This window comes from Misgurnus anguillicaudatus, chromosome 17 (assembly GCF_027580225.2).
Source record: "Misgurnus anguillicaudatus chromosome 17, ASM2758022v2, whole genome shotgun sequence".
NCBI classification, from domain to species: Eukaryota; Metazoa; Chordata; class Actinopteri; order Cypriniformes; family Cobitidae; genus Misgurnus; species Misgurnus anguillicaudatus.
Genome location: NC_073353.2, coordinates 31,137,901 through 31,150,380, shown reverse-complemented (window position 1 = coordinate 31,150,380; position 12,480 = coordinate 31,137,901). Strand labels below are relative to the sequence as shown.

General features: G+C 35.0%; 1 protein-coding gene across 1 annotated transcript; it reads right to left on the bottom strand.

Moving 5' to 3' along the window:
• Positions 1-408: 408 nt before the first annotated feature.
• On the bottom strand, positions 409-6,955 carry LOC129452096 (uncharacterized). Its single transcript, XM_073854811.1, has 2 exons — positions 6,644-6,955; positions 409-1,215 (listed from the first exon to the last, which is right to left on the bottom strand). The coding sequence occupies exons 1-2, from the start codon at positions 6,919-6,921 to the stop codon at positions 513-515; spliced, it is 981 nt and encodes a 326-aa protein (XP_073710912.1). The 5' UTR covers positions 6,922-6,955; the 3' UTR covers positions 409-512.
• Between the last annotated feature and the right edge of the window lie 5,525 nt (positions 6,956-12,480).

The following is a 12,480-nucleotide window of genomic DNA, read 5'->3' as shown; positions in this document are numbered from 1 at the left end:
AGTTTAAATTTAAAACACATACACACACACACATATATATATATATATATATATATATGGCAATATTTTTGAGTATAGAAAGTGTCTGACAACTGAAAAGATCTACTCATACAATCCACAAAGATGAAAGCTTTGAATGTTAAACAATTTTTAGCAGTAGAATTTTTTGTAATACACAAGATATAGTCTTAATAAAGAAATTATACTAACCATAGTAATCACCACATCACAGTATACTTAACGACCAAACACTAGCAAACATTAAAGGAAAACATGATTTTTGCTAAATATACCCATATTTCAAAAATTTGTAAAAATGACTGAATCTCTTGACATATTGAGGTTTGCAAATGGCAGCAAATAATCTCAAAATACAACAATGTAGTAAAATTTCTAAAAGTTCTCGGTTTTTTATATCTGACAATAAATTACATACATTTATTTATAGCAGTTTGATATTCAAATGTTAGCATTTAACAATTTTCTGTTTTACCCATTCCTGTCACCCACATTCAGGGGACTCTGTGAGATAGTCTGACCAGTTTTTCCCCAATCTCTACAGCTCGAACTCTGAATTTTGTTTGTCCGACACCTAGAATGATGGTTATACCAAAACAATAAAAGCCCACAACAGAAACAACCATATGACCACTTAGATCAAAATAATATACAGTCAACTTATATATGACTTCATCTGCCATTAGCCAAGCTGAGGAGAAAAAGAAAAGCAGAGTTTGTATGATGCTCAATATAGCCACTCGCTTCTGCTTCTGGTATTGAAGAGCAGAGAAAGAACTTGAGTCCTCCATCCTCTTCACATGTCTCCATAGATAGAGAACAGTGGAAATGTTTGATGCCACCATGATGCCGAGACAAACCAAAAAATAAACACATCTAAGGCCAAAGTCTGTCAGTATCAGATCATATTGGACTCCACTGGTGAAGTTCAAGGCAACGCTGGATGATTTCAAGCCGTCTTCAGAATTGAAAACACTTTTTGGGATAACATGAATAATGAATTCGAGTAAAAAGAAGATTCTGTCAAAAAACAACGTCAAGTACACAAAGAGTTTGATGTGCGTCTTCACCCAGATCAAAAAAGGTTGGTGGGCAGGAACAATCTGAAAGTAATAAAATACATTCAGCCCAAGAGAGGCAGTAAAACTTGTCCTCATGGCATAAAATATAGATGCAGCTGAAATAATATATAGCCATAGAGGCACATCAACAGTGTCGTACATAACAATCAAAAGGTTTAAAATGTTAAGAATGACGTTGCACGCAATAAGCCATCCAAGTAAAACATTAAGGGGTGGCTTAAGTAGGTTATCCGGTCCTTCCTGTGAAGAAAACATACAGCAGATAAAAAACACGTTGATCAGGATATTGGCGACAGAAACCGGCACAATCACTATGGCAAATGCCAAAGGATCCATTTCAATATCGAAAGAACTCATTTTGGCTTTGGCCACTAAGAGCAGCACATTTTCTTTATATCCACACGGTGTTAAGGCTCCACCTGTAATTTACATACATTTATAATAGACAAAGTCAATGCATTAGGACTGGGAAACATGATGAAAAATGTATAGATTCAAAACATATTAGACTTATTAACCACTAAATAAATCATACATGTATCTAAAAACAAAATAAGACTACGGGTCTTTTGGCTTTGAATTATTTATTTTAAAGTTGCAATTTACTCATGTCGAGGTTCACTGAAAAACGCTCTGAGCGTTGATATTTTTTATTTGCATGTTGAGAGCTATACTGCTGTTTTTTGCATATATGTTTTCAGCAGGAGGATAACTGTATATTAGCTGTACAGGAAACAAAGTATACCCATAGAGACACATCAGCAGTCTCATATAAAACACAACAGATTCAAAATGTTAAGAACGAGGTTGCATCTAATAAGAGATCAGAGTAAAAACGTTAAGGGGTGGCTTTTGTAGATTTTTGGTGCTTCTTGTGAAGAAAACATACAACAAAAATATGTTGATCTCTAAACATAGTGGAAACAAAAACTGCCACATTCACTATTGCAAAATAATGGCAACAGCTCTTTATATCAAAAAACTCATTTTGGCCCTCGCTATTAACATTTTCATATCCACACGGTGTTAAGTCTCCACATGTAAATGTAAACAGTAAATTTATAATGGACAAAGGCAATACTGCATTAAGACTTCCAGGAAACATATTACTAAATGATAAAAATGTTTACTTTTAACCTCAATTAGAGCATTTGACCAATAAATACATGATTTCTATAAACAAATAATGTTCAACTATGGGTAATATGGCTTTGACTGCTTCATTTTAAAGCTGCAATATTTATTCTTTTCGAGGCTCGCTGTGAAACTGTGAGCCTTGATGTCATTCTATTTTTATTTGCATATTGAAAACTGAACTGCAGTTTTTTTGCATAGATGTTTTCAACATAAGGAAAATAGTTCCTATGAAATAGGGCCTAGGACTGAATGTAAAATAATCAAACAATCAACAAGATAAACATTTTAAACATTATTTCTTTTATTTTAAAATACAAGTCTAACTGCAACGTCAGATCCAAGTGAATTTGAGTTTATTATTTAAGGATATAGTGTCACGGTAGGAAATCCTCTGTTTCCTCCGTGTCATGTGTGTGTGTATGTTTGTTTGTTCACTCACCTCTGCCATGTGCTTGTTTGATTAAGTGTTGTCACCTGTGTTTGATTGCCTCGCTCCAGCTGATCCTCATCACCCATCAGCTACAAATACTCACCCTGTTCTCTCCCTGTTGTCAGATCCTCATTTCATGTTGCTGCATTACTTGGATTATCGTCTCTCATTGTCGTGTTGGATTTGTGTTCGTGTTGTCGTCTCCGTGTGAGTGTTTGGTTTGTTCCTGGTTCTATCCACTGGCCATCATCACACTCATCACCGACTTCACCATTCTACACTCTTCACACCACCGTAGACCTTCGTTCACCATTGCCAACATCCTGGAGTCAGTCATTCACTCTGTTGTTTCATTATATTTACCATCATTATTAATAAAACTGTGTTGATCGTCTGCGCTTGCCTCCTCCACTTTATTGTATCATTACATAAAGCCCCATGAGATGCACAATCTCTTTTTCAAAGGGGTCTTAAAGTGTCCAACCACAGAAGAGGGGAAATCACTTAGTTAAAAGTCTCTGATATAAAAGATTAAAAATTTAGTGCATCTCTGAATTTTTACAGTGAAAAAAATATTAAAACTATCAACCATATTTAATGGCACATACTGTAACTGAAAGATAAAACAAATGTAGTAACATTTCTATAAGTTCTCAGTTTTTTATAACTGACTCTAAATTACATAAATGTATTTTTAGTTTGATATTCAAATGTTTGCATTTAACCATTTGTATTACAAAGTAACCAAATTCAGGTTACTTTGTGAGATAGTCTGACAAATTTTTTTCCCAATCTCTACAACTCGAACTCTGAATTTTGTCTGTCCAACACCTAATGATGGTTGTACCAAAAGAGTAAAAGCCCAAAACAGAAAACTGATTTAATGTACAGTAAGTTCCTCTAAAGGTTTCCTTTCTGTTTTTAGCCCAGTGCATTCACACACCTGACACACAACTACTTTACATAGCTAAACTTCATTAAAAATAAATTATTTGTTTTACTCATTTAGACCACAAGGTGGCACTGCAGCATTTTAATTTTCTACAAAAATCATTGGGATTATTAATTAAAGTTTTTTACGATTGCTATGACAGATTTTTCAATACTTTTAACAAGTTTTCAAAACTCTTAACACAGTTAGCACTACATCCACCTATGTAAGCTATACTATTAACACATTTCTTGTTGGTTTAACACAAAATGCATACAATTAACACAAATTTAAAATGCTTTAACTTCTTTTACAGACAAGCTCAAACAAGACCAAAACAATAGATTTTTAATGTCAAATTTACAAATGCTTTCACACAGCATGTCAAAACAGATAAAATTATGTCCTAAACTTGACTAGTCAAAGTAAACAGCTGTTTATATGATGAATTGAAACATAAATATATCCCCTGTATTTTATTCCATTGGGATTGAAAAACAACTTATTGTACCAATGCAAATATATAAATCACAGCTGATTCCCACCTAGGAAACACACTCAGGTTCTTTCAATTACATGACTATATGGTATACAATAGAGTAAAGGAGTGCCTCTATAGGTTGATCTTGTGTGGAAAAGGAACAATATGAGCAACACAAAAAAATAAGATATATGTCTGCACAAGTCAACGGAAGACCACCAGGACAAGGGGGAGGTTTTCCTTCAGTCCCACCTGGATGTAATAGATGGTGCATTCGCAGACACCACACCTGAACACTGTCAGAGGTGGATAAGACATGGCAAAAGGTTCTTCACAAGATGCCTTGCCAGAGAAAAATCAGGTGTAATGTGAATGAGAACATGTGGCCAAATAGAAACGCAATAGATTAGATGATGAAATTTTATTTTTTGCTTTATTCTTTTTCTGTTTGTATTTGTTTATTTTTTACTTTTTTAATGTAAATGGAAGTAATATTGAATATGATTGTTATCTTGCAGTAATGTCCTGTTGTAAATACTGTAAAGTCTTTACTGCAACAATTCTACTTTTTTCATAAACTGTACTCTAAGATGAATGATTCATTTTTGTCTTGAATTGCTGCAGTAAAACAAACATGCATTTACTAAACCCAACTAAACAAAAATATAACAAAGTTTTCAAAAGAAACTGCAGTGCAAAACTCAGTCTATAATCATACAAACAACTGTTTGTTGTATAAGGACAGACTTACACATAAACTTATGCAGTTTTTGTTTTTCCATCTTATGTTTGTGTTTTTCATGACATTGTGTTATGATTGACTAAATGTTTCTGTTGGAAGAGAACATGTGTTGGTGATCTGGTATAACTAGTTGTTCCTGAGACATGTTTACAGTGTTTTTGTAAACAGTGTGAGAGTTTAGTTTACAATGTGTGATTTTGAGGATAAAATTAACTGTTTTGCCAGTTGTGTGTTTTATGTGTGCTGGTGCGTTAAGAGTTTAGAAAATTTGTTAAAAGTATTGAAAAAAGTGTCATAGCAATCGTAAAAAACTGTAATGGATCTCATAGCCTTATTTTTGAACAGAAAGAATTACCTAAAAATATTTAAACTTGATTGTAGTCTGTGTGGCTGTCCGTGGCTTTTATACTATGCAAAAGTATTAAAGGTAGGGTAAAAGATTTGATCCTGAAACATTTTTTGTTATGCTGGTTAAAAGTCTCCTCACATCCTGATAGCAATCACTGTGTTAAGTTGTTTAAATGTATTTGTAGAAATTTATGTCATCTGTGAAAGGCGTAGGACCTAAAAATGTTCAACAAATCATAGATTTCGGTCCGAACGGAAGTTTCCATTTTTGTCCCTCATACGTAAGCATAATTTGAATGCCCACCGCGCAGCGAGTCCACGCAGACACCATACGTCATCGGCGCGTTCACGTGCGCTCACCTCCTGCCTGTAAACAGTGAGAACAGCAAACTTTTCTGTTAAATTGACAACCTACACAGGAGGCACAAAACTAAAGGCATCTTTTATAACAACAGCAAAAACTGCCTGGATCAGCAAGAGCAAAAACCCAAATGAACATCGGTAACTTTAATGCTTTACCACGAGATGCAAACAGCTGCAGGACGCAAAGGGTCTGAAAGAGTCGTTGCACTGTTTATTTTGGTAAGGTAGGTACGCGATATGTTTGTATTGAGATGGATTCAGATATTCTACTTTGATGAAACATTGTGTTGCTTATGAAATTTGTGTTCGTTTACGGATTAGCGTAACGATATAGTTACTACGTCTACACAACCGAACGTGTGCTTAAACTAATTCTGATGTAAACCAGTTGTTTGGTTATTTTGGCAGTGTTATTCGACTTTGTACTGCAAAGTTGTCTCACTGCTGAATGAGACATGAGATGTGACCGTCTGATCTGTGCGTGTTCATGTGTTTTGGAAGAGGCGTGACTTTGGATGGCGGTTTGACTTGAGGGTGGGATCGGGATTTCATTGCTAGGCGGCTACCGTTAGCATTTTTCAAAATGTGTTACCCTACCTTTAATATAAACTATTATCAACCATATTCAATGACATACAAGAAAAACAACTGAAAAATACAACTAAAAACCGCTATAGACAGACAGATATCACAGAAATCTGAATAATGAAAAATATTTAAAACACACCATATAGGAGAAGTTCATATAGGACAACATATCCAATTTCTATACAAGAAAAAAAAATCATTTTTGTAAATTGTCATACACTCTTCAGAGTTGAATTTCTTGAATATGGTAATGAAAGAAATCCTACTAAAATTAGTATTCACCACACCATTTACAAGTTCTAAATTTTTTAACACTTGAGCCTAAATTAAGTACATTTATTTACAGCCATTTGATATTCAAATATGAGCAACTGATAGCATTTCAGTATTTTCTGTATTACGGTAACAAAAGTTTAAACAACAATTAAAATGTCCATTCCTGTCATCCACATTCAGGTTACTTTGTGAGAAGGCTTGACCAAGGTTTTTCCAAACATCTAAAGCGTGAAGTCTGAATTTTGTCTGTCCAACACCTAGAATGATGGATGTACCAAAGCAGTAAAAGGCCAAAAGAGATAAATAAATGGAAGATTGGTTACCAAAATATAGATGTAAAAATTTTTGAAATTCATATGTTATTATCCCGGCTGAGTAGAAAAAGAAAAGCAGAGTTTGTATGATGCTCATTATAGTCACTCTCTTCTGCATCTGGTAATGAAGAGCAGAGGAAGAACTTGAGTCCTCCATCCTCCTCACATGTCTCCATAGATAGAGAACAGTGGAAGTGTTTGATGCCACCATAATGCCAAAACCAACTAAAAAATAGATACATCTAAGACAAAAGTCTGTTTTTATCAGATAATAACAGATTCCATCAGTAATCATAACATATGCGCTGATGTTCAAGAAACCACTGGATGAATTCAAGTACACTGTTGAAGAAAGTAAACATCCTCCTGGGAGAACGTTCAAAATGAATCCAATTAAAATTAAGATTCTCTCAAAAAACAACATCAAGTAAATGAAGAGTTTGATGTGCGCCTTCACCCAGATCAAAAAGGGTTGCCGTGCAGGAACAATCTTAAAGTAATAAAATACATTCAGCCCAAGACAATCAGCAAAACTTGACCTCAGGGCATACAGCCCAGCTACAGCTAAAACAATGTATATCCAATCAGGAAATATTGGCATATCAGCAGCTTCCTGAATAACAGAGAAAGGGCAAACAATGCCAAGAACGAGGTTGCACCCAATAAGTGATCCGAGTAAAACATTAAGGGGTGGCTTTAGTAAGTTTTCTGGTCCTTCTTGTGAAGAAAACATACAGCAAATAAAAAACACGTTGATCAGAATAATGGTGACAAAAACGGGCACACTCACTATGAATGCCAACAGACCCACTGCATCGAAAGAACTCATTTTGGCACTAAGAGCATCTTGTTTTTTATATCCACGCTGGCTCCACCTGTAATTTACATACAGTACATTAATAATGGACAAAGTCAACACTTCATTAAGACCTTCAGGAAACATGATGATGAAAATGTATACATTTAACATACAGAGTTATTACAGTATTTTACGATGGCTATGACAGATTTTTCAATACTTTTAACAAGTTTTCAAAACTCTTAACACAGTTAGCACTACATCCACCTGTGTAAGCTATACTATTAACACATTTCTTGTTGGTTTAACGCAAAAGGCATATAATTAACACAAATTTAAAATGCTTGAACTTCTTTTACAAGCTCAAACAAGACCAAAACAATAGATTTTTAAAGTCAAATTTACAAATGCTTTCACACAGCATGTCAAAACAGATAACATCATGTGCTAAACCTCACTTATAGTCAAAGTAAACAGCTGTTTATATGATGAATTGAAACATAAATATATCCCCTGTATTTTATTCCATTGGGATTGAAAAACAACTTATTGTACCAATGCAAATATATAAATCACAGCTGATTCCCACCTAGGAAACACACTCAGGTTCTTTCAATTGCATGACTATATGGTATACAATAGTGTAAAGGAGGGCGTCTTTAGGTCGATCTTGTGTGGAAAAGGAACAATATGAGCAACACAAAAAATAAGATATATGGCTGCACAAGTCAACTGAAGACCACCAGGACAAGGGAGAGGTTTTCCTCCAGTCCCACCTGGATGCAATAGATGGTGCATTCCCATACATCACAACTGAACACTGTCAGAGGTGGATAAGACATGGCAAAATGTTCTTCACAAGATGCCTTGCCAGAGAAAAATCAGGTGTAATGTGAATGAGAACATGTGGCCAAATAAACGCAATAGATTAGATGATGAGATTCTCTTTTTTGCTTTATTCTTCAGTGGCTTTTTCTGTTTGTATTTGTTTATTTTTACTTTTTCACTGTAAATGGAAGTAATATTGAATTTCTTTCAGTAATGTCCTGTTAATACTGTAAGTTCTTTACTGCAGCAATTATGTCTACTTTTTTTATAAAACGTACTCTAAGATGGATGATTCATTTTTGTCTTGAATTGCTGCAGCAAAACAATCATAATACATGCATTTACTAAACCCAACTAAACAAAAATATAAAAAAGTTTTCAAAAAAACTCTATAGTCTATAATCTATAGTCTATAATCTACTACAGTCTATAAGGACAGACTTACACATAAACTTATGCAGTTTTTGTTTTTCCACCTTATGTTTGTGTTTTTCATGACATTGTGTTATGATTGACTAAATGTTTCTGTTGGAAGAGAACATGTGTTGGTGATCTGGTATAACTAGTTGATTCTGAAACATGTTTACAGTGTTTTTGTAAACAGTGTGAGAGTTTAGTTTACAATGTGATTTTGAGGATAAAATTAAGTTTGTTGTGTGTTTTAGGTGTGTTGGTGCGTTAAGAGTTTAGAAAATTTGTTAAAAGTATTGAAAAAAGTGTCATAGCAATTGTAAAAAACTGTATCCAGTAAATAAGTCATATATGATATCTAAAAACAACTAATATACAAATACAGGCCATTTGGCTTTGAATGCCTTATTTTAAAGCTGCAATATTTACTCTTGCTGAGGTTCATTGTAAACCGCTCTGAGCCATGATCTTAATATATATTTATTTGCATGTTGAAAACTGAACTGCAGTTCTTTTGCATAGATATTTTCAACAAGAGGAAAACAGTTCCTATGAAAAAAGATAGATATTCTAAAGACAGAATATCTAAAAATTATTGCTTTTATTTTGACTCTTGACTACAACGCCTGATTTAAGTGACCATCCACAGAGGAGCAAGCACAACAAACAAACGAGAACGGACACAGACTATGGGAACAGCAGGGTATATAAAAACAATGGAGTGATGAGGGTGATGACTGTCAGGTGGTGATGATTACAAACACAAATCAGGTGAGGGAGAGTGAGGGATTATGGGAAACAGAGTCTAAAGGGAGATGACTGGAAAACAAAGGGAAACATGCAGGCACAACAAACAGAACTGTAACAGTAGGCGTACTTCACCCTCCCGGGAAGTGCGTCTTCGAGCCTAAAATAGCAACAGAGTACTACTTGGGAGGGGGGTGGGTACCCTGAAGGCTGGAAGGATGGACAGGACAAGGTAGCCTCCAGGACGATGCACATGGCACCAGGAATCAAGGCAGTTCAGGTGGCTACGAAGGTGCAGCCTGCACCGTTACCCAGGGAGGTGCAAGCAGTTCAGGTGGCCATGGAAATCTGGGCATTTCAGGTGGCCACAGAGGTGCCGGTAGAGCAGGGGACCACTGCTGGCAGGGCAGGAGGTCTTGGAGGTGTCAGCAGGGTAGGAGACCACAGGGGTGCCGGCAAGGCAGGAGACCACGGAGGCACCGTCTTGGCGGCAATCCTGATGACCACAGTGATCCAGGAGACAATGGTGGAGAAGGAGCTCATGGCCACTGTGGCCATGGGGATATACCCCCCCAACCCCCCGGAGGGCAAGTGGCCACGGAGGTGCAGGCAGTTCAGGTGGCTGTGGAGGCGCTGGCAGGGCAGGAGACCACGGAGGCATCGGCTTGGCGGAAATCTTGACAACCACAGTGACCAAGGAGACAGTGGTGTAGAAGGAGCTCATGGCCACTGTGGCCATGGCCCTGAAAAAAGTTATTGGGAAAGCCTCGCGTGGTGTAAGTGGGCAATGTGGGTGAGGGATTATGGGAAATGGAGTCCAAAGGAAGAGATAACAATACAAGTACAAGTACAAGAACAATTACTAGAAAATACTGAATATAAAACCCAAAATAGTGAACATAAAACCCAGATACTATAGTAGTCAAGCGGTTCTCAAACTGGGGACCATGGCCCCCTGGGGTTTTATGACATTTTTATTAAATACAATAATTTATCATAAATTCTGTGTTATTAAACCTCAGACAAATACGGCTACTAACCAACACCACTACAATGTAGAATTTAATATGTTTTGTTTAATTCAAATTTTAAAATGTTACATGTCATATTTATGTCAATTTTACTTTATAGAAGTCATGAAGGGATGCATCGTACACAAGTATGTTGCTCATGCCAAAAACGTTTGAGAACCACTGCTGTAGAAAGACAGATAAGCAAAAACCTACAGATAAGTCTAATAAATAAAATATATTTAAAACATAGAAGGGCAATATATCCAATTTCTGTATATAAAGAAGTTAAGGTTAGGGCTAACGCTAAACGCTCTAAGCCATGATCTTAATATATTTTCATTTGCATATTTAAAACTGAACTGCAGTTCTTTTGCATAGATGTTTTTAACAAGAGAAAGCAGTTCCTATGAAATGTATTTAAATAAAAATAAACAAACAAAAAAACATGAATATTTAAACATTATTTATTTATTTTATTTTAAAATAGCCTAAAAGTCTGACTACAATCCAAGATTCAAGTGACCATCCAAGAGGGAAAATGCTTATGGGAAATATAATATTAAAATCTTCTGAAAAAAGATTAAATATAGCTCATCTAAACACGTTAAGTACACTGAAAAAAATGATTCATTGAATTTAATCAATTTTTTTAAGGTAAGTGGTTGCAATCAATTTATTTAAGCTACATTTAAACAAAAAGATTAGTAAAGTAAAATAAAATATAAAACTTTTGTTTAAATGTAGCTTAAATAAATTGATTGCAACCACTTACCTTAAAAAAATTATTAAATTCAATGAATCATTTTTTTCAGTGTAGAATGGACACCTGAAACCCGATGATGCTCATCCTCTTATGTATTATTATAAACATCTATAAAAAATCATCAAGGATAGGTCCTCGGGTAATATAATACAGTATCTTATCAGAAAAGGAAATCTTAATAGAATAAATTGGAAAAAACAAGGCAGCTTTGTGTTTTATGATTATTACAGTCAATTCAGACTTGTGGCAATATGAGTTGTCTTGCTACATTTTGATAAACAATGCATCCAATAATATTTTGTATCAAAATCTGACCAGTTTTAACACAGGTTTGATCCTCCAGCGTTACTACTCAAATACAACTGGTCCAAAGCTTAACTGCACCTTTTTCATTGCTAAAAAGCAATGTTATTTTGTACATTGTGATTGGCCTGAATACCTCTGATGTCAGCCAGAAATGTGACGCATTTGAAAGATTCGCTCATAATGCAATGCTGACAAGAGTTAACTTACAGGCTTTGAGTACAAGCGGGAGGAATTATGATAATGTCGGTCTTGTCTACATCAACAGGCCCAGGAAATAAACTGTTGCCTACAATCCGTGTTTTTGTTGTAGTCCAAGAAAAGAGATTTATGTTGGAAACAATAACTCGCATTATCATTTACATTGGAATTTGTACCTTTTGCATATTGTAAACATGTACTAATAATACACACTTACACACCAAAGGAAATCATAGTTGCCCTTTAAACAATTTCTAGCAGTAGGATATTTTTCAATAAGCATGATATAGTTATGAAAGAAATCCTACTAAACAAAGTCACCACATCATGTACATTTAGTAAGAACTACCTGAAACATGAGCAAACGTTAAAGGAAAACATGATTTCTGCTAAATACATGCTCATATGTCAAAGATTAAAAAAAACTGAATCCCTTTGACATATTTAGGTTTGCAAATAGCAATAAAATCTTAAGATATAATGATGTAATACAATTTATACAATCTGGGTTATTTTTGAACCATGATGGGTAAATATTGGGCAGAAAACATGCTGGGTTAAAAAAAAGTTTAATCAACAACTTACTATGTCCTGAGATGGTTTGACCAATTTGTTCCTAATATCTATAGTCTGAATTTTGTCTGTCCAACACTTAAAATTATGGTTGTACCAAAGAAGTGAAAATATCAAGCAGAACAAAGTATA